Source organism: Myotis lucifugus, unplaced genomic scaffold (assembly GCF_000147115.1).
Source record: "Myotis lucifugus unplaced genomic scaffold, Myoluc2.0 scaffold_101, whole genome shotgun sequence".
Classification (NCBI taxonomy): Eukaryota; Metazoa; Chordata; class Mammalia; order Chiroptera; family Vespertilionidae; genus Myotis; species Myotis lucifugus.
Window position 1 is genome coordinate 3,032,770 of NW_005871149.1, and position 22,795 is coordinate 3,055,564.

The 22,795-nt window shown below is 56.4% G+C and overlaps 1 protein-coding gene across 1 annotated transcript in view; it reads right to left on the reverse strand.

The window, feature by feature from the left end:
- The window catches only part of SLC6A17 (solute carrier family 6 member 17), a 36,580-nt gene extending 14,408 nt beyond the window's left edge, over window positions 1-22,172 (reverse strand). The window contains 7 exon segments of the mRNA XM_014459020.2: window positions 403-418; window positions 1,184-1,191; window positions 1,604-1,785; window positions 2,809-2,935; window positions 4,515-4,672; window positions 7,614-7,984; window positions 22,048-22,172. Of these exon segments, the coding sequence (XP_014314506.1) occupies window positions 403-418; window positions 1,184-1,191; window positions 1,604-1,785; window positions 2,809-2,935; window positions 4,515-4,672; window positions 7,614-7,899 (777 nt within the window). The 5' untranslated portion in view covers window positions 7,900-7,984; window positions 22,048-22,172.
- Window positions 22,173-22,795: the final 623 nt, after the last annotated feature.

Here is a 22,795-nt window from a genome sequence, read left to right on the forward strand (position 1 = left end):
TATCTGCCCCGCTTTTCATCCCTGTGGGGGCTTGGGAGTGCAGGCGCGTTGCGCCATGATGGTTGGCTCGACCATGTCTCACGCACCTGTAGGCGCTATTACCCAATATAAACCTTGAACCGTCTTCTTGTGCTGGGTTCCGACCGCAATCGCTCACACAACTCGCACCCGGACCAGAAACAGTCCGGCAACAACGTTAGTAATGACATAAGCAAAATTTCTTCACCTCCAAAGAACAAAAGGGACCCTCCGTGGGACATGGCCCTCCTGCAGCTGGTACCTCCCTTCCCTTTTACAGCTTGGGCACATGAGCCCCGTTGATAGCTGCTGAAAGCAGAGCCCGGGACCCTTGCCACGGGTCCAACCCCACCGCTTGTGTGGCCTGGAGCCAAGGCAAGAAACAAGGAGCCCAGAAAAGCTGGAGTCAGCATTGCTGGGCCTGCAGCCCCGCAACCCCTCCGCAGGGCGCAGGGGGCGAGGAACCCTTTGCTCTCCCTTCCTCAGTTTTTTCATGTCTGGAGCCTGCGTTTCTGTCCCTGGCTCCAGCGGACCCCCTGAGGGTCTCCCCTGTCCTTAGAGGCCTTTGACAGAAGGCCTCCAGGAGGTTATAGTCACGGCTCCCAAGCAAAAACATCAGAAGAAGGTCCTGCCTCTTGTGATTATAAATCATGTCCTATTTTCTAGCATGTGTGTTTCTTGCGCGTTTCCACATCCCCATGTGCCTGGCACAGAGCCTCACGCGAAGAAGATGCTCACGCCATGTTCGCTGCACTGAAACAGATCAGGAGGACCGCCGGGCAGGCGGTGTGGCCGTCAGGAGTGTGCGTGTCCGCAGCTAGACCTGGGTACAAGCCGTGGTTCCCAGGGGAGCTTCCTTCGGTCACTTAGGAGGCACGTGACCTTGGGCGATGTACTTAGCCTCAGCGTGCCTCCATCGCCTCATCTATAAAATGGGTACAGTAACTCCTAACCCATAAGGTGGCTGTGGATCACAGGCATTCATACACTAAGTACCACAAAGTGTCGGCTACAATTTTAAACTCTAGAGAGGGAAGAGGAGGTGGCTGAGACCACGCTACTGTTCCAAAGGCTTGGCGTCCTTGCTCATCAAGTCTGGTAAAGAACCTGAGGCCCAGCCAGCCAGCCAGGGCTCTAATTCCAGCTCCAGGACGGACAGACTGACTGTATGATCTCAGGGAGGTACTTTCTCCTCCCTCAGCCTCAGTTTCCTCACCTGAAAAATGAGTGGATTGGGCTGCGGGATCCCTAACGTCCTCTCCAGCCCTGGCAGTGCATGAATAGTGACAGGTGACTAAAAGCATGAGCATATTTGGAGGGGAATGAACTGGGGGAGAAGGTGTATGGGGCTCTGCTGGTCTGCACTGCAGAGACCTGTGTGCAGCCCTCTGAGGATCTGTCCACCAGGAACGATGCTGTAGCAATGACACTCCATAGCCTCCTCGGGAGCCTGTGACCTCATCCCGAGCCATCCGGAGGCCAAGCCCACCGACAGGACCCTGTGTGGGGCGACCCGGATCTCCTGGCCCCCTGCCCTCCACCCTTTTCTCAGGCTGTGGGGTCTGAGTGCCCCCTCCCAACTCACCTTCCCCGAGGACTGGATGCCCTTGATGACGGCCATGCCCACAATGGTCCAGGCCACGAGGAGGCACAGGGTCATCTTCCAGTTGAGGCCCCCACTCTCCGAGATGGAGTTGGAGATGTCCAAGGCCTCTCGGTACCAGAAGTAGGTGGTGGCCGAGCTCTTTTCACACTCCGCCTCCACCACTGCAACGGCAGCAGAGCCTCAGTGGCGGGGCCTGGACCCCCACCCAGGCAGCGGGCAAGGGGGCAGCTGAGTGGGGGCCACAGGGAGGGGCTGTGCCTGTTCTGGGTTAGCCAGGATCGAAGACCCCGAGGACTCCTGGGCTCTCGACAGGGCCTGGGAGGCCTTAGGACTCATTAATCTATATTCCCGCTGCATCCTCGGTCCCTTCCAGAAGCAGATCCCCGTTTTGTCCCAGGTGAGCGTGGGCACCTGGGCTGTATCCCTAAGGGAGGCTCACTGTCCTCCCCAGAGTGCCTCTGTGGAGGGCACGAAGGGTAAGGCAGAACTTAGGAAGCTCCTGAGCTGGGAGCAGAAGACCTGGATTCCCTCCCTTGGCTAAATCAGTGGTGTGACCTCAGGAAAGTTGTTCTGGGCCTCAGTTTGCCCATCTGTGAGGTGGGATAAATCATCCAGGCCTTGATGGAAAGCGCATACAAATTAAAACTGTTTCAGGAGAGGATGGTATTTGAGTAGCACAGGGTAGTGGATAACAACTAAAGAAGAGTCCCCATTTGCAGAGTTTTACCTGCACTCACTAGTTCATTCAATCCCATTAAGAACTACAGGCTTGCCGAACCGGTTTGGCTCAGTGGATAGAGCACCGGCTGCGGACTGAAAGGTCCCAGGTTCGATTCCAGTCAAGGGCATGTACCTGGGTTGCGGGCACATCCCCAGTAGGAGATGTGCAGGAGGCAGCTGATCGATGTTTCTCTCTCATCGATGTTTCTAACTCTCTATCTCTCTCCCTTCCTCTCTGTAAAAAATCAATAAAATATATTTTAAAAAAAAGAACTACAGGCTGGTGAGAGGGCATCGGAAGGGGAAAGGAGGATAAGAGAGGGCAGGTGTCTTTTTTAAGGTAACACAGCAAGTCAATGCAATCCCAAATCTGTGCCTAAGCCTCTTTGGCTCGTTTGACTCCTTCCTGGGACAGGGCTGGCTGGGGTCCCCAGCTGGTCACATTCAGGGGCCCCCGTACTTGCCTGCCGCAGTCCCATTCCTGACGACAGGACATTCACTCCAGGGCAGTGGGTACTGGAAGGACTTGAAGAAGTAGAAGATGCTCCAGCCGATAATCACATTATAATACAGCCCAACAAAGAGGCAGACCTGAGGACGAGGGCCCACGGGCAGGGGTTATGGGGGCGGTAGGAAGACCCTTCCCTTCCCACCCCCACCCCCAACCCCACGAGGAGGAGGAGCGGGGAGGAGATGGGGCAGCCAAGGCCCCTCCTAACCCTCCATTCATCTGGTATTCAAAGAATCCACCGAGGAATGCTTCCCATATTACAGTCTCTCCTTTAAGCAATAAACGCATAACATGTTAATCCTTTCCAGTTTCTCACTCTTCTAGGAGGCTGAGAGCACTACCTACCCTTTCCCGATGCCTCGGCTGCAGTGTCAGAGCTGCCCCGGGCGTGGGACCCGCACAGCTCTGCCTCCATAGTCACTATGCCCAGACTGGGGTGCCTTCTGGGATTTTCTGGATGCTTCTTATTGGTTTCCTGTGCCCGCCTTTCTCTCGGGACACTCCTCTCCCGTGGACGGTCTGCAGCCGCCTCTACAAAGACGTCAGTTCTCGCTTCTCATCTCCAGGAGAATGTCCCTTCTCATTTCTTGGAAGCGATAGAATTACCTTTGGTAGAAGTGACTGGGGCTCCCGGGCGCTTCTTTGAAAGCAGTGCTTTCTTGCGCTGCATGAACCGTAACAGGCCCGGCCACCTCCCAGGGCAGCTATGACTATGCACCACTGACCCTGCTGGCCCGTGAGACAGCCCAGGGCCCCGCGCTTCATCGACTTCACCTGATTTCACCCGAGCCCTGGTGTGGAGGAGTGGACGCTCCCATAGCACATGTTAGGGGATACAGAGGGGCACCCACTCCTTTACTTGCGTGCTTTCAGTCCAAGGGGACCCCCTCCCACTCACGGCAGCCCCAGCAGAGTGGGCTGTGTGCAGCCATGTGCACCTGTGCAGGGGCGATGCCCAGCATGAGAGGCAGCTGCACTGGCCCTCCCCCGGGCTCTGCATCCTCGGTCCCTTCCAGAAGCAGATCCCCGTTTTGTCCCAGGTGAGCGTGGGCACCTGGGCTGTATCCCTAAGGGAGGCTCACTGTCCTCCCCAGAGCGCTACGCAGGCCTGTGGATGAGCCGAGAGCCTCACAAAGCTCCCTGTCCAGGGGTCTCCTGCCTCCCGCTGTGCCAAAGCCTCACCCCTCCGGGCGCTCCTGTCTGACCCTCCTCCAGCTCTGCCCATGAGCACAGAAACATGGCAAGGATGCCCGTGCCCAGGGCTGCCTTTTCCTGCCACCCACTTGCCCAGTTAACATACTCTTTACCCAAGGAAAGAGGAAGGGCCTCCCTCGCAGGGAGCTACGGGCTGGTAAGCAGAGCGGAGTACCGGGTGGCTTACATGTCCCTGAACTCCAGCAGAGATGTCCCCGCACCCCCTGTGACATGTCCTGGCCTTTCCTCCTTCATAACATTCCCAAGTTTATACCCCGCTTCAGGCAGTGGCAACAACTTCCAGTCTAGGAGATAATGGTCCCGAGACACCAGCTGGGAGCATTCCCACGTTGAGGGGCTCCTTCCCTGTCCTTGACCCGGCCCAGGACTCCTGTCTGGAGACCCTGCACCCAAGAGCAGCCCCTCTGCCTCCCAGGAAGGTCCCGGGGCCAGCCCCCGACTCACGATGCAGCTGGAGAAGCCGATGCCGCCCAGGCGGGGACACACGTAGTGCCACACGCCGATGCTGCCCCGGCGGATGCGCTGGCCCACGGCCAGCTCCAGGAAGAAGAGCGGGATCCCGATGATGATCAGCAGCACCAGGTAGGGCACCAGGTAGGCACCTGAGGGGGATGTGGAAAGGTGTCTGAGGCTGGCACCAGGGTAAGGAGGGCTGACAGCCAGTCCTACCGTCCGGCCCACATCTCCGATCATCTCAAACCACCCCTGGTCCTTGTGTTCCTCCAGGGATGGTCTGGCTCATCAGTGTGGCTGACCACTCCGGTCACCCAAACCCTCCCCTTCCCGGGATTCCCCTCACCTGAAACACGAAGGGAGGGTCCAAGGTACATCAATGCCTCCCGCTTACAAGCTAGACCCAAAGACAGACAGACAGGCAGGCAGGCGGGCAGGCAGACACTGTACTGCCTCTCAGAATCCACATATCCAGTCACACGCCAGCAGACACACTGACCCAGTGATGTACTCTGGGGACAACTGCTCACCACCCTCCCACCTACAGAGCAGCAGCCCAGGTGGAGTGGCCCCGGGGCACAGACCCCGCCCAGGGCCAGACGGGGCGGCTCTGGGGAAGCAGAGGCTCCGCAGGGAGACAGGTCTGACCAGCATGGCCGTGAGTCTATAGCTAAGTGGGAGGAGCGGGGAGAAATGAGCAGCTCAGGACAGTGGAGCTGGGAAGATCATTAGGAGAGAATGGAATCGCTGAAGATTCCAGATGATAAATTAAACTCTGTCCTGGGCTTCACAGCAGACAATCTCATTTCCAGTGACAGGGCATTTAGCAGGAAAATTAAAATCTTGTCTGGACACAGACGAGCGATCCCGTCGAGAGCTGTGCCAATGACCTAGTCCTGTTAGCAATGCTGTTGGCACAGCCCTGCCTGTCCGTCTAACGGGGCCAGACCAGCACCAGTCACCAGTGCCTTGATGGTCACCCAGCACCCCCAGACCAAGCCCAGTGAGCTGGGAGTCTCCAATAGACCCTCCAGCCTCACCGCTCTGCCCCCCATCCCATGACATCCCACATGCTCCCCAATATGTGCTCAATCTGCCAACAAACCTGAGGGATGGGCATCTCCTGGGCACGAGACCTGGCACTGGGCAACAGTCAGCTGTTACCTAATCTGTACCAGGCATACACAATGAAGGGCATCAGGACAACAGAGGGTCAGACGCTATCCAGGGAGCCAGGGCAGAACCTCCAGGTTCACACGAGCAATGTCAGCATATGCACATGCATACACATACACATACACACACACACACACACACACCACACAAAACCAACTGACCATACAGCTAACTGGGAAAAGCTTCCAGGGCAGGCAACCCACTGAGCCTCACACATAGCAGCCAGCTCACTAACTCACACTGCACACATCGATGCCACTCCTCACTGACCAGCAGCCCCATCACGGCCCTAACAGGCAGGTGGGTCAGTCTTATAACCTATTCTGTCTTGATCCTGGGCTCAGGAAATGGGAGAGGAGAGACATGACCTGCAGGACAGCAAAGGGACACAGCCAACTGGTTGTGTATTTCACCCCCATGTCCTTGGGTGGCCAGATGTGCAGGGAGATGGGTTTCGGGGTGTCAGAGAAGTATGTTGGCATCTTCTGTGGCTGCTTTTCTCCTCTCCCCGAAGAACCAGGGAAGCCTCTAGGGAACGCTGCCCAAAGAGGGGTCCTCAGCAGACTGGCCACCCGCCATCTGGCACCCTTCACTCAGCCCCGTCCCCTTCAGCAGGCCCAGGCGCTGTCTTGCCTGCTGGGCTCCCCACCAGCAGAGGCCGCACTAGTAAGCACAGTGCTCGGGGGATGTGAGCTGGGGCAGCACTTCCGGGCCATCAGAGGTGCTTTTTCACATTAACCCTTGTTGAAATCACTTGGAAATACACCCTCTTCCACCTTAGCAAATACACTTAGGGACACACCTGGATTTCCTTTGATGTTCCAGGCCTGCGAGAGCCTCAGGCCATCAGCCTGAGCAGCAGCAAGCACTGCTCAGGGGGTAGCAACTTCAGCAGAGGATGGCGGCAGGGACTGGATCCCAGGGGCTCTGAGGTCTCCTGGGTCGCTAACAGTCTATGCCTCAGTGTAGCTTTGAGTCTCATTCTGGCCAACCCCAGGGTTATTCCTGGGATTTGAAAGACTGCCTCGGGGTGTTGAGACCCAGACTCTGGGGAGAAGAGGTTTGATACCAGAGTAAGATCCTCTAGGGCAGTGGTTCTCAACCTTCCTAATGCCGCGACCCTTCAATACAGTTCCTCATGTTGTGGTGACCCCCAACCATAAAATTATTTTCGTTGCTACTTCATAACTGTAATTTTGCTACTGTTATGAATCATAATGTAAATATCTGATATGCAGGATGTATTTTCATTGTTTGCGACCCACAGGCTGAGAACCGCTGCTCTAGGGGATTCAAACTCAGCGAGCAGCATGACCCCTCCCTCCTAGGTGTGGTGATTGTGTGCGCAGGCCCTGGGGCCAAGCTGTCCAGGCTTGAATTCTGACTTTATCAGTAGCTGTGTGACCTTGAGCAAGTTACCTAACCTCTCTGTGCTTCAGTTTTGCAGTCTCTTAAATGAGGATGATAACAACATGGGGTTGTTGAGGGGATTCAATGGTTGAACCACATGAAACTGATGCTTTGATTATTCCAAGATGCTCAAATATCAGCAGTGTCATCTATTTCAGACTAATATCCAGTAAGTGCTTAGGCACCTAGTAAGCATGTAATATAATGGCCAGAAGCTGCTCTTTACAATGTGTAAAACACCATGTTATAAGCACTCTACATGCAAAGCTTTTTTGATTTTCCCAACTCTCCTGTACAGCAGGAATAACTATTATTCCCATTTTACAGATGAGGAACAAAGAAATGAGGTTGCATGCAAAGAGCTGACTGGCTTGGCAGGGACTTGAACCCTGGCTGTTCAGGTTCTTGATAGCTCTTAGTGCTTAGCAGTTCCTGGGGGTCCTTTTCACCCCTCAGCCCAGCCCATGCGCAGGGCACGCCAGGGCCAGCAGGCCTGCTTCTTACCGCCTCCGTTTTTCTGGCACAGGTAGGGGAACCTCCAGATGTTGCCGAGGCCCACGGAGAAGCCGATCTGGGCCAGGATGTACTGCAGCTTGCTGTTCCAGGCCGGCCGGTCCTCGGCGTCCAGCTCCTCCTCCGCCGCCGCCTGCTTGCCACCTGGCCCGCCCGCCACGTTCAGGACGCTCTGCTTGTAGTCCACTGGCTCCTCGAGGGCCAGCAGGTCGGCCACCGACTCCGTGACATGCTCGCTGCTGTGCTCACGCTGGGTCACCTTGCTGTTCTTCGGCATCGGTGACACTGGGGCCACGGGCCCTGCTCCCCAGCACACAGAGAAGGTGGGACTCGACTGCTGTCAGCACCTTCTCATCCGGGACCTGTGAAGCCAGGGGAGCAGGGGCGGGTTAGCTGGCCTGACCAGCTAAATCAACTCCTTGTCACACACGCGGAGCTGGTCCGTGGCATGAACTATTGAGCTGGCCCTCCTCCCCGTTGGGACTCAGTTTCCCACAGGCCTTATCTGAGCACCCTCAGAAGGGCAAATCTAACAGGCAAAAGAGGCCACTCCAGACACCAAGTCCCAATCAAGGGTTGCCCATGGCACCACCGCTCCCTTTCCCACATGCAGATCCAAGTGCTCAAGCCCACCTGGGTCCCACAGCCATTGCTCCCAGGGCTCAGCCAAGTCCACGCTCTCTGTTCTGTGGAGCCTGAACCCCTGCTGGGACCCAGGAAGCCAGTGGCTACCTTCTCTAGGAAGGGTCTTTCTATTCAAAACGTCGTGGGCCAGCGGCATCCAGGGGCTGGTTAGCAATGCAGTGTCAGGCCCATTCCACACCTATTCAATCTTTCTCTGTATTTTTATAGGATCTCCAGGGGATTCAAAGGGATATGAATATTTGGTGGGGAAAGGATTAGAGTTCTCACACGGGACCCCCGGACACCAGGCCCTGCTCCTTCGTTCCCCAGGCAGGAGCGCTGACCAGGCTCGGCTAGGATTCTGGCACCAGTGCCCTGGAGGTGCCAACAAACCCTGGGTCATTGCTCACCAATGACATTATCTGAGGGCCACTGCAGCCAAGAGCTGGTTCTCCATCCTTCAGCGACAGTTTTACAGCAGATAATGTCTCCACAAGGGGGCGGGGGAGGCGACACGCTCCCCTGCCATCCTCATCTGTCTTTCATGCTTCCCCTTAAGAAAATAAAGCACCAAGGAAGTGAATCCTTTGAAGGATCCCGCATTCTGCTATATTTCAAAGCACTTCCTCATCAAGCGGAGGTCAGAGAATGTAAAATTAAACACATGTACACCTGGCCTGCAGTTGCCCTGCATCTTCCCAGAGATGTAAACTGCCCGGCTCTGGACGGGAGGAGCTGCCTCCGGAAGCCGGCTCCTGTCTGTTCCCCTCGGATATGCCACCTCCGCGGCCGGGCAAGGTCACTGCACAGCAGAAGCGTGCCCAGCTGCCCTCCCTGCTGGCCTTGGCCCACAGCTTTTGACTCGGGCAAAGACTGAACTTCAAGGGGACCTGGCCAGCCGAATCCTGCCAATGAGGCTAGGAGGCCTGGCCGATGGGGACAACTGTCCACGCTGGTCTGCGGGGTTAGCCAACCCGCCCAGGCCAGGCCTTGGACCACATCAGTGAGGACAGTGAGTCTTTAGTGACCGCCAGCCCAGGAATAGTCAGGGTCTTGGGCTTTGGGGAGACGGGGACAGAGCCAGCTGGCCTAGGAGACCCCAGAATTCCCTAGAATACACATGGCTCTCTGTTGGGACTCTGCAGCGGGTCAGCCGAATATCCCACTGCGTCCTGGAGATGCCCCAGGTGGGAGTGCGTGTCCACGGACCCTTCAGTCCTCAGCCTCCCTGGGCTGCTGTCCTGCCCATGCTACACGAGCAAATGCTGCCCAAGGGCACTGTGCCAGGGAGGCCTGCGATCTCACCTGGGCTTCCAGGTGAGGCCCTCCCCGCTCCCTGCCAGCAGGTCCCGGTCCCCAGGGCACTTAAATGGAGCGAACCTGAGGCACCCGCCATGGCTGCTTGTCTAGCTGCCCCACCTCCCCTACAGCTGACACCGAGAATTTTGATTAAAACTGGAGCTGAGAGAAGGGCCAGGTCCTGCTGGAGGCTGCAGTCGGCAGGGTGCCTCAGCCCCGAGCCTGTCTCCAGGGCCGCCTGCAGCAGGATCTGATCAGGGCGATCTGCAACGCATTAGGTTTGATTTACTGCACATCCTGCCACAACTGAAGCAAAGCAAGGGGGATTCCGCAAGTCTGCAGAATTTATCTTGATGCTGACCCATTGGAGAGCGTGCTTCCCCATAAATAGCCTAGTGAGTGGCAGCTCTGGTCACCAACAGGAGAAAGGGCTGGGGGCGGGGAGGGCGCATCATTTTAGACGAGGAGGGCTCAAGGACAAAATCCGCACATTGTGGTAAAGCCAGAGAGAGATACCAGAGCAGCATCAGGGAAACCACAAGAAACAGCTCAATGCGAGCTGAGCTTCTCCCCTCTTCTCAAGACATCCCTGCGGTGCCCAGCACCCTGCACTGCAGGATGGGGCCCAGGGGCCTCCCATGCCGTCAGGTCTGCAGGATGCAAAGTGCTGGTGTAGGCGCAAGCTGAGGCTCCGGGCTGGGCTGCAGCCACGACTGAACCTCCCGAGCCCAGTGAATGTGCTCAGATGACAATGCCCGAGTCTGGTACTTAAAATATGAAAGCTTGAGCGACCCTAGCACCATCCTCATTTTATGTATGGGGACACCGAGGCCCAGAGAGAGCGAGCGAACAGCCCAAAGCCACTGGGCCAGACTCCTCGGGGATGGGCACAGCAAGAAGGCGGTGGTCGTGAAGATCAGGGGCCTGGAAGTCAGACAGACCTGGGTTTGAGGGCTCCCATTGCATTCATTCACTCATTTATTCATTCATCGCTCCATTGCTCACTTGACATACATTTTCTGAGTGCCTCTGCTCAAATGTGTCCTCCTCAGGGATGCCTTTCTGGAGCCTAAAATAGCAGCCCTCCAGGTTGCCACCCCCGCAGCCACCCCTTGTTATTTCTCTCTAGAGCAAGGACCACCCCTGGCCCTTATATGTCTGTTTCTTTCTTTAGTACCTGGCCCTTCTAGGAGAAATGGGTAACTTCCACAAGAAGAAATATTTGGCTTATTTGTTCGCTGCTGGATCCCTCGCACCTAGAACGGAGGGAACATAGGACGTTGCCCAGGTGGCACAGCTGTCAGCACCCAGGCCTCCTCATGCCTGTGCTCTCTCTGTGCTTTTAAAGGGGAGGTGGGGCCAGCAGCGACTTGGAACATCCCCCCCCCCATCCCTCCTGGGGTCCCTATGGTAAGGAAGGTCAGCTTGCAGACCAGTGCATGGGAATCCAACGTGGACCCAGCCAATGAGCCCAAAGCACAGGCTGGGACAAGCACCCAAGTAGAGAAGGACCCAGAATTCCTCTCTGGTCCTCCATTTGCAGGTTGGGGAGACAGCCACCATCTAGGTATCAGAAGGCCGACAAGGTGCAGGGCACCTCGCCACCAACTGAGCACATGGCACCATCGCCCTGACCTCCCAGGGCCTCGCGCTCCCTGTGTGTGAAATGGGTTGGTCTGGATGATCTCTGAGGCCCCGTCAGCTCTGCATACATCCCAGGAGCGCCCCCTGTGCATGTGGGTGAGAGTGAGGCGTGCGAGCCCCAGGCTCTAGCCGCCGCACCTGCTTGGGCCTGTGTCATGCCATCCTGTCAGTTGAGAGCTCGCTGTCTGCTTTCCCCAGGATGGTGGCTTCTCCACTCAGCTCCCCTAGGGTCCCAACTTGGAAAATAAATGATTCCCTTGAGTTTCGTGGGGCGCCCTGGGGACACTCTGACAGCCGGTCCAGCCGGCCCAGCCAGACTGCAATCAGCCCCCAGAGTAGCTGGGTGAGCCGTTAAAGTTGCTTTCTCGAGCAGCACAGGAGATGAGGTTCCATGATGTTCTCTGAAAGGAAAGGCTCCATGACTTAAAGCACAACGCAGAGGGGCTCCAAGGCCCAGGAAGCCGCGGCCACGTCTGTCACCTAGCAACCGTGCAGCTGGCAGCTCAGAACAGCACGTGAGAGCGGCAGGCCCGAGCCACTGAATTGTGCATCTTCCTAAAAAGATAAAAACACCGACTAGGAAGCAGACAGGTAAAAATATCTCCTGCCCCGGGGAGGGCTCCACCACTTTGCAATAACAGTACTCAGCAATGACCTCAGGGGTGCAGGATGGCCGCTCAGCCCAGGCCAGGGCCAAGCGGGAGTCCCTCCAGCCCACAGGCCCTGCTGCAAGGCTGAGGGCCGCCCTCTGAGCACTCGCCTCCTGGGGTCGGGGCGTCTCTTCCTTGGGAAGGTTGTACCACGTAATTCAAGGGAATCACTTATTTTCCAAGTCGGAACCTTAGGGGAGCTTAGGATAAGCCACCATCCTGGGGGAAGCAGGCAGCAAGGGGACTACAGATCCCACAATGCCCTGCTTCTCTAAGCCCATGGGACATGCCTAGCTTTGCTGCCCTTGGGTCTTGTGGCTCTGGAAAGAGTGCTACACCTTCCCAAGCCAAAGCAGGGAGAGCCCCCGGGTCCCCAGGCCCTAAAGCCAAGGTCCCATTCAAGAGGAATCTCTCGGGAAGGAAGCAAGTTGAGTCCTGCTCTCTCTGAGAACTTGATGGCTTCCCAGTTTCCATGTGGCAGCGGGTTTTGGCCCCAGCAGCTCTCCTAATTGTCTCAGAGCCTCTGGGCTTTCACTGAGCCCAGAACAGGTGACTCCTGTCACAGGCATACAATGTCCTCCAAATTATCTTTGTTTTACTGGAACCACCTGGGGCAACTGCTCCTGACAGGCCCTGGCCTTGGCTGGGTGGCCGCCCTCCTTGGGTTTCTCACCCGGGACACACAGGCAGGGAGCCCAGCACCATTCTGGACCTCGCATCCCGCTTCCTCCAGCCAAAGTCACCTGTCAGTGTGTTCGGATCCGTCCTCCTTCCCACCCTGCAGGCTCTGGTCCAGACCTCCCAGCAGGCTCCCGGCTCGCTTTCCTTCCAGGCCTTCAGAGGCAGCTTCATGAAATCCCACACTGCCTGGCTCCGGCTCCCTGTGACATTTACCGCTCCTCCACTAGGCCCCTCCACCTCCCGTCCCCCGCCCAGCCACCTCTCCCTCTGCATGAACCCCTCCCAGCCCCTCCGTACTGAAGTCCCTGAGGGTGCAGCTAGCTCAAGGCCCACTGTCTGGCCTCCATGACACTGTCTGTGATTCTCTAAGTGAGAATGAATGTCCTTTCTTTCCCCTTCGCAGCCGGCTCCTGGCAACACTCTTTTACACTTTTACCATCTGCCTTTCTAGTAGAGCTGCTTGTTTACAAGGCTGATTCCTTTTCTAAGTGTCCTGCCTGGCACATGTGGGGCAGAATGTGGTCCTTATGGATGTCCCAGAGTCCCCGCCTTCCCACCCTCCAGGAACAACCTGCTTCCTAGGTTGACATCCTACCCACTGCCTTCGTCTTTGAAACATAGGGGCAGGCCTGGAGAGCCAATAGATCTGCCTGGGGAGACGGCTAAGCCTCCCAGGAGGTCTGCACGCCCAGCTGGGGGGCCCTGGTGGGGCACAGCCTGCAGCACATGTGTGGGGGTCCCCGGGGCTGGGGCACCAACTTTCTGTTCCTTATTCATCTGGAAAAGAGGGAACAGTGCTCATCTACCCACTAGGCCTGGTTTCCACATGGACAGGAGGGGAGAGAGAATGAAAAGCTGATCGAGAAGCCAGACAGAGCGATCATCTCTAACTCCACTTCACCAGCTTGCGGGGTTTGACCCCATCCTTGCTTCTACCAGGCCAAATCCTGGCGTCTTACTATTACACATACTAATAAATATGATATGAATGAACTGAATGAGTGAATAGATGAACTGATGCTTGAGCCCCCCCAAATTTTCTAGTCTGATATAATTTCCAGCTTTAATCCCCCCTCATTCTGCTGCGATATTCTGATCCCAAGACCATCGTATGCCCACGGATGGCCCAAGAGGAAGTTCAAAGGCAAGGGAAAAGAAGTCTGGCCATTGCTCATTGACTTGTGCTTCTTATAAAGGAGCCATCCACTTTCTCCACCCGGTGGACAGCACCCATCCTCACCTCCGGGAAATAAACACCGGACAGGCACAGTCTTGGCACAGAGCGTGCCAGCGGGCCGCTGGGCCCCTTCCTAACACTGGCTCGGGCACAGTGAGCCTTCTGCAGCCGTCCTGCATGCTCTCCAGGCGCGGTCTCTGCAGTCAATATTTTGTTTTCTTAGTCAAGGAGGAAGGGAAGCAAAAAAATGGGCAGATGGTCGGGAGGGGGTTGGGGCAGGAACTGGCACTGGAAAACGTGGGCGGGGCCAGCGCAAACCAAAGCTTTTGGTTAGATTTCCCATTTCACGTGGGGGAATACGTGCCGGTAGGGATGTAGCAAGACCAGCTCCGTGGCCGCCCACAGACGCCTGACCCTTGCACTAGAATTCAGGTAGAGTGGGCGTAGCAATAATGACGAGGACAAGAGCAACACGCAGGCAATACTTCTTGAGGACTGACTCTGTAGCAGCCACTGTGGAGAGCAGCTGTACGTCCTTTAACCCGCCAGTAAGTGTGTGAGGTTGGTACCCCTGTGATAACCACTTTACAAATGAAGAAGTACAGGTCTAGAGGGATGAATGACCTCTAGTTCACTGAACTTAAGGCCCTCTGATGCTGCTACTTTCTTGAACTTACCAGAAAGGCTAATGGAAGGATTTTACGCAACTAAGGCACCACCACCTCCTGACCCACAGCTGATCTGAGACGTCATTGATTGCACATCATGTCCTGATTCTAAGGTGTGACAATGTGCGAAACTATGCATCTTGGAACTGATAAAATAAGGCACACAGTCAGAAAGTGGAGGCCCTGGGTCCCCACCACCATCTGACCCCAGAACCACAACACCGTCACAGAAAGGTCATGGGTTTGGGATCTGGGGGAACCTGGATTTGAGTCTGGCCTCTCACAGTACTAGCTGTGAGTCTTTGGAAAAGGACACAGCCCCTCTTTGTTCCAGCTTCTGGATCTGAAATGATGGGGTTGAGGCTCCGACCTCAAAGGGTTGCACGAGGATAAAATGAGATAACGCAGGGGCACCCACAGACCAGCACCAGGTTCCTGTGAGAACACAGGGAAATGGGCTCCACCAGGAACAGAGGCGCATCCACCCACTGCCCCGCAGTGACCTGGAACTGACGTGAACAACACACAGGCGCCTGAGGACGCGAGGGCTGGCGGTGGGATACGGGGGCTTGGTGCTCTAACCGACCTCCCGCTTCCCTCTCCGGCTGGAGGAAACTGGAGCCCAGAGACTTCTGTGAACTAGAGCTTCTGCTGAGAATAAATATGGGATTCTAAAAATCCCTCTCTCCCTCCCTCCCTTCCCTTACTTCCTTCAACAAATATTTACTGAACACTAACTACGGACCAGGCCCTAGTAGAGCAGGGAACATAGCAAACAATGTTCCTGCCCTGTAGGATGTGTCTTCTAGAGCAGGAAGTGCAAAGGCCCTGAGGCAGGACCAGGCACGCTGGATGAGCGCAAGGACCAGAAGAAAGGACCTCATGCCTAGAGCAGCCAGAGCAAGGGAAAGGTAGAGGTGCTGAGACTGGACGAAGCTAGAACCCTGAGAAGGCAGGACTTGGAGGCCATGGACAGGACTTTGGGTTTCCTTTCAAGGCCAACAGGAAGCTGCTGGCAGTTTGAGGAGGGGAATAATGTGACCCACCTGCTTTAAAAGGGATCCCTCTACAGTGGAAAAAATATCCTTGGTGAGGATTAACTAACTAACTAACTAAATAAATAAATAAATAAATAATGGGGGGGGGGGGTCACTCTAGCACAAGTGAAGAAACAAGGAAGGTAGGTAAGAGATGATGGTGACCTGGCCAGGGTGGTAGATGAAAGAGATAAACAGATGACTCCTAGGTGAGGAGGGGCACACCAGGGCCCACACAAGTAGCCTGTCCCGATTTGGAAAGCCAAATATTTTTAAAAGTCAGATGTGAAAATTAAAAGTTCAGGAGTCACTCCCTTCTTCCCTCCTTCCGGGAGGCCCTTGGTGGTGACAGATGGGTCCCCACAGCCTCTGCCCAAATCCTCTGACCTGGATTTTCTTAAAGCCACTATTTTCTCTTGTCTCAGAGAGAGAGGCGGGGGGAGCCAAGGGTGTCCAATTACCTGAGCTCCCCAGCAGACTGCTGAAGAGCACTTGAAGGAATAGGACCAGGAACTCTTAATTACAGTCCCAACAGGATGTCTCTCTCCCGAGAACCGGAAACGTCTGTCTGTTTCCTCGCCAGCCTTCAGAGCTGCATTGCAGAGGGCTGGGCAGAAAAGCCCTCCTATCAGGAACAGGTCGCAGGACACAGTGGAGGGAGCAAGCATCTTTGAAGACCTACTATGCTTACGTATGTTATGGATCCTCCCCCCTCAACAACTTGGCATTCAATAGATGTATTGAACAATGTAATCCTCATTTTACAAACAGAGAAGCCTAAGCTAAGGCAAGACAAATACCAGGTCCAAGAGGACCCAGCCATGAAGTGGGAGAATGGGGATTTGAACCGTGGTCTGCAGCCCATGCTCTTTCCAATGCACTAGTGCTTTCCGATCTTTTGCATGTCTGACCACAGAGAAGAGCCAACGGGTGTGGCACACTGGGGTCCATGGAGGGGACCCTCCGCCCGAGGCTGCTCCAGGCTACTCCAAAGGATGAAGGCATCCTGATTATGGCCACACGCCACCCATCTGTGGCGCTGGTTAGGAAGTTCCCCAGCGTACCATGCTGCCCTGCAAAGCGACACACCTGAGTCTCATTCAGCAAGTCAACAGCGGGACAGTCCAGCTAGCACCATTTCCCCCTGAGGCAGGACCTCCATACCTGGCCAGGTCCTTTCCCAAACCAATGACATAATGTAGTTTGGGGAGCAGTTTTCGGGGATTTCTTCCAGTCATTCTAAAGGACTCCACACATCACCAGCAGACAGGCTGGCTCCGCGGTGTGCCAGGACCGTGGACAGCGCCCACCAGGCCCTCCTGGGAGTCAGTGAGGGGCTGCCCAGCACAGAGAATCCACTTTCTGTCCCTCAGACACACCGGAGGAGGAGGTCTGTGTCCTCTCTGAACGCTCACCTGGAAACACCTGACGAAGACACAACACCAGGTGACTGTCCACGTCTCTTGAAAGGTAGCTTTATCACCGCACTCCCCACCTGGAGTGGGATTTAAAACCACTGGAGCTCAGGCCTCTTATAATTAAAGGCAAGATGCAACCAGCAGGAATTTGGGGTGTGGACCAATGAATTCTATTGGCAACTGAAATAGGTGGCAAATTAGCAGTGCAAGGAACTCAGCAGAAATTCTAATTAAACCAGCAATTAGAAATGATGGACCACAGTGAGAGGCAACTTCTTCTCTTAAACGAGCCCTCCGCTGGCTCTGGAAGGCAGAGTGGCAGCTCGGTGGGACCAGTGTGGCCGGGGAGATGCCCCCGGGCCTGGGAGCTGGGGCGTGTCTTCCTCTGGCCCCACGCTTGCCCCATGAGGCCACATGAGGGCCTTAAGTCCCACCTCCCAAGGTGGGGACTCAGGCTGCCCAGAACTCACCTGACCCAGAATTGTTCTCTAATGGATATACCTGGTTCTGAACGTGAGAATAATGCAGTCCAGTAACTCACCTGGTCACCTTGTACCTGAGCTCCTGTTCTCACAGGTGAGTTTCCTGCACAGTAAATAGCTATGTTTTTGAATACCTGGATATATCCGTAGATGAACAATGTTTTTATTTCTTAAATTAGTCATGCTGGGTGGGGAGGGGTGGTTATCAAAGGCATCTGCACAGAATGGGTGCCCATGAAGCAGGGGTGTCTGGAAAGGCCCTTGGTATCCACTGGGCGGGGGGGAGCATTAATGCCTACGCTCCAATGATCCACCCTCACTTACAGGACCTTCCCACCGAGATCACGGGTGGTTTAGGGGTGCCAGGCGGGCTAGGATAGTGCAGGCCTGTGCCTCAGGGTGATTTCTCAGAGAGAGAAGAGATGGAGAAGCAGGAGGAAGCAGATGCCAAGTTTCCCAGAATGCCAAGGACACAAGGGGCAGAGCCCCCGAGGTGAGGAGGGTGGGCTGTCCAGGGGACAAGACCAGGGAGCAGCGGCATCCCTCTGAGCAGCCCATGCGGGCAGCTGCTGCGAACAGCCCTGGAGTGTTAGCAGTGCTGCCCTGGGTCTCACCAGACGCTTCTGCAAGGCCCTGGCTCACACTCTCCAGCAGAGAAACCTGACCCACCCAGTTCCCACCGGGGTCCTGACTCTGCAGATGGAAAAGGCCTCCTCCGGGCACCATCCAGTCTGCGCCCGCTCTCCCCTCACTGCCCCAGCACCAGCCCCGGCCTGGACAAATGGAGGGATCCAGTCTGCGCCCGCTCTCCCCTCACTGCCCCAGCACCAACACCAGCCCCGGCCTGGACAAATGGAGGGATCCAGTCTGTGCCCGCTCTCCCCTCACTGCCCCAGCACCAGCTCCAGGCCTGACAACCTATGAGGGAATGAGGCCAGGGAGCCAGAAGTCCAGAAGAGAAGGCCAGACGTGACCTTCTTCTGGATTCCCACCCTCGTGCAAGCACGTGCCGCATTCCCCAACCTTGCCAGTTTAGGTCTGTCCATTCTCTACCAACTTCCCATTGGCGGAGGCTCACTGCCCCCTTTCTCAGGGCATGAGCTCAAAGAACTGGACACGCATTCAGACAATCTCGTTTGGATAAATGCCTGGGTGGTCAGCAAACATTTATAAAGAACTAATAATTGGACATATCACATCGTGGTCAAGGGCAGGAAGTCTGGAACCCGACAGACCTGAGTTCTATTTCTCAGGTTGCCACGCACGACTCGGGTGACCTTGACCAAGTTATTTAACCTCTCTGAGCCTCAAGTCCCACATCTGTACAACCACCAAGAGCAAGATCGGTCTCCTGGGATGGTAGCAAAGATTAGACAGGATGGTGTATGAATAAAGCACTTAGCACAGCGCGGAAGCCTCCGTAAAAATCAGGATATTATCGCTGGGTGCCAAGACCGGGGTGAGCTGCTGGAGTACAGGCCTGCACCCGCCCCTCCTAAAAGCTCACAGTAGCATTTCCCCACAGATCCCCATCCCACCTGAGTTGGGGGCGTGTACTAACAGCTCTACCCATGGTACTGTGCTTCTGACCTTTGAGAGCCTGGGACAGTAGCAGCAGGGGCGGGGGGTGAGGGGGGAGGGAAGAAGGCTGATGTAGGAGGGCTTTGCAGGGCCGAGTAAGGGTTTATTTCCCACCCCGGCGATCCAGGCTCCAGATGTGTGGCTGTGAGGACTTCCTGAGCCCAGCCTGGGAGTGGGTGATAAGTCAGACCTGCTTCTAGGGAAAAAAGCCCCAATTCATCCTCCCTTTAAATATTCTGCTGCTTATCTTAGCAGCTTTGAAGGGATTAATGATGAATTGTCCTCCTGCAGCAAATCCGACAGGCATGAGGGAAGGGAAGGTGCCCAGAGAGAAGGCGCCTGCTTCTCAGGAGTCCTCTCACCTCTGTCTCTAGTACCTTGGAATTTGCCATATCCAATGGGAAGGGCATGGATGTCCAGGGTGCATGTGCCCTCCCACACACACATGCACAAGCACACATTTCCAGGAGCAAGCTAGAGTCCCCCGAGCCAGCTGGCCTTTTTGCTGCACTGGGGATCCCCCTATTGCCTCCACTCTTTTATATATACATATACATATACATATACATATACATATACATATACATATATATATATATATATATATATATATATATATATATATATTTCGGAGAGGAAGGGAGAGGGAGAGAGAGATAGAAACATCAGTGATGAGAGAGAATCATCAATTGGCTGCCTCCTGCATGCCCCCTCACTAGGGATCAAGCCTACAACCTGGGCATGTGCCCCAACTGGGAATCAAACCATGACCTCCAGGTTCATAGGTCGATGGTCAACCACTGAGCATTGCCTCCACTCTTGAGGCAAACACATCTCAGCTCAGCACCAATTCTACACACATTACAGAGGAGGGAGCCAGAGCCCGAGTCCTTCAGAGAAGGCAGGGAACACACTCCGTGGTCTTGCAGCTTCCAACTCCCCTACAGAGGGGGCAGGTGTGGAGGAGGGTGGCAAGACCTGCTCCAAGGGCGAGGACCCCTGCAGTCCACCCAGCAGGCATGTAACTTGGGACCAGGCCACAGTCAGGGACAATCTCAAGGAGTCAAGGTCTGTGCTGGAGTCTCAGCCAGCCCAGGGCACCCTGCAGACCCAGCCGAGGCTCCCCACCAGCCCTGCGCTCACTCAGGCTTCCCCATTCAGGGTCTCCTGGAAGAACTGAGGGGCGGAAGTAGGTCAGTTTGCAGCTGAGTTGCAGGTGCTTCTCTCACGTGTGAAACCCTGTCACTTTCCTTTGTCTCCACCCCAAGGAGCAAGGGCAGGGAGGGAAAGAACCTCTTCTGGTTAAGGCCCATAAAGCAAGAGGCGGGGAACTCACACTTAATGAGCACCCGCTCTAGGTCCACACTGGGCTCAAAATAAGCCTGTGGCAAAGGCACCATAGGTGTCCCTGTTTTTCAACTGAGGAAACCAAGGCTCCAGAGGTAAACTGACTTGCCCAAGGTCACCCCGCGCTGGCACACGGAAGAGCATGGGCCTTTCTGACCACAATCCCAGAGCCTCCCCTGCAGCTCTCCTCCCCCTCCCCACCCCAACCTGACCCTGCTTGCCTTTCCCAGGGGTCAGAGCTCCAGAACCCTGGCCCAGGAGCCAGGCAGCCTGAGTCGGCTTAGCTCCCTCTGAGGACATGCCCACTTCTGGTTGGTGGCCCCCCAACACCGGGCGGGCGCTGTGGCTGTTCCCGCTCACAAGTCCCGGTACCAAACTCCATTCAACTCACAAGCAGCTGACACCGCGCTGCCTGTGACTCAGGCCAAACAAACTCACTCCAATCAGAGGGAGTGGGCACGATGTGCCTCCTACACTGAGTCACCTCCAGGCTGAGCTGTAGGGATTCGCTGAAACTCACCACCTACCTAGCCACAGCTGCTCCATCTGAGAAAAAGCCAGCAGAGGAGCTGGAGGCTCTGACGGTCCCCATGGCTGGGCCACGGCCAAGGACAATCAGGTGTGACCTCCAGCCCTTCCTGCCCAGGTGACGGGCCCACCTCACCAGGCCCTGGGATAACGTAAGCGCAGCATCAGATAGACAAGCCCCCATGGTTACCCTCCACACACTCTGACCTTGGTCTCCAGACACCAGCCTAACAGATCTAACGAAAGTTTTGATTTTTTTTTTTTTTTGGAGTCGTTAAGCATCTTCTTAGTTTCTGGAAATTCCTGCTAACAAGGCCAGTGCCCTCCAATGAATCTTCCTATCTCTCCAATCCAACCCCACCAGCTTCATGTTCTCAGCTGAACTGCTCCAAAGACAGGTCTGGTTAGAAATTTCTAATCCAAAGAACTAGATAAAACATTTCTCAAAGGAAAGAGGAGTAGGATCAAATTGGTTTTAAAAAATTCCTCTTGACAGCGACTTGGTGCTGTAAGGTGAGTGGCCTCGGGATTTCTGAACTGGGAGGCCTGACAGGGCTGTTTGGGCTTTAAGAGGAAACACAAGGCTTCCTTCCACTGCGCGCCCCTGGAGTACAGCGAGCATCCGAGCCCCTGACCCCTGACGCACAGGTATAAACGTGGCGGAGGCCACTCTCCGGAGGGGGCGCCCTGGAGACCTCCACCCCGCGCACGTCCCCCATCTCCGCCATTCCGCTCCGATGCGCTTACCTCGAGGGAGTATGGGCTTCCCGCTAGCTCGGAACTCAGCGAGGACCAGCCCTAGGGATGGGAATTAAACACTCATCTCGGGCATGAGCGCTCTGCTTCTCCAGCCAATGATACTGTCAAGGTCACGGGCCTGAAGCAGAGCGGCAGGGGCTGGGGTCTCCAGCCGCGCAGGAGCCTCCCCGCAGGACCTGCGCCCTGAGCCAGCGCAGCCCCAGGCGGTGGAACTAGTGGCTTCCTCCCGGGTTCGCAGGCGCCAGCCTTGCAGCTCCGCCTCAACACCTCCGGAGTTCTGAGGCCCATCTAAGCCCCGGAAGCCAGCGTCAGGTGTCCAACCCCTGAGCTCGGCGCTAGACACCCCCGATGCGTCCGAGGAGCGCGACTCTCGGGCTCCGTCACCAGGCAACGGAGGCTGGAGAGTGGGGAGGAGCCCGGGCCGCGCCGCCTCGCATTCCGGTTCTTAGGCCTTCCTGGCCGGGGCGGGCCGGCACAGCTGAAGGTGCAGTGGCTGACCCTGTAAAGCCAGGCTCTGGCCCGCGACTCACCTGTGCCTTGTGGACCGCCGCGCAGACTCTGCCCCTGCACTCCCTCGGAGCAGCTGCGTCCCCGACGGGTGGCGGGCGCACAGCCCCCTCCTCGGGCAGCCCGAGTCCGGCGGCAACGGGCACCGGGGCTGGGAGGGGACGCCGAGCCGAGCGCCACCGACTCTGCTGGCTTCTCGCTCCTTCCCTCGCCGCCAGTCCCGGCCCAGCTCCCGCCCGTGGCGCACTCAGTCCTCTGGGGAGCGGCCCGGGGACTCAGGTCCCGCGGCAGAGGGAGCCCGTGGGGCTGCGGAAGCCAGGACTGTGTGCCGCCCTCCCTGCGCTCTGGTCACGCCGGCTCTGCAGAGCGGAACGAGCTGGGCGGAGCGCAGCGTGCTCGCTGTTCCCTCGCTTTGCGAAAGGCCACCCTGGCGGCGGGGTGCCGTGACGCAGGCTTGACTCACGCGCGGGCCCGCGTCAATGCGAGGCTTTGGGGCCGCGAGCGAGGCTCTGGTGGAGGGGGTGGGCAGGAGGAGGGACAGGGGCTGCCCTGGCAGCAGCCTCTTGAGGCCCCTCACTGGAGAGGAGTCAGTGGGGCTTCTGCCCTCAGAGCGGAACGGGACCCCCATGGCCAAGGCCCTCCTGAGTCCTGGGCCTCCTTTCTTCATCTTTTCAGGCCCATCTCCTTTGGCCCCTTCATGAACTCAGCCCCACCCAAAGCGGTTTTTCTCCCTGCCCTAGCAGTTTGCACCTCCATGCCTTTGCTCCCTCT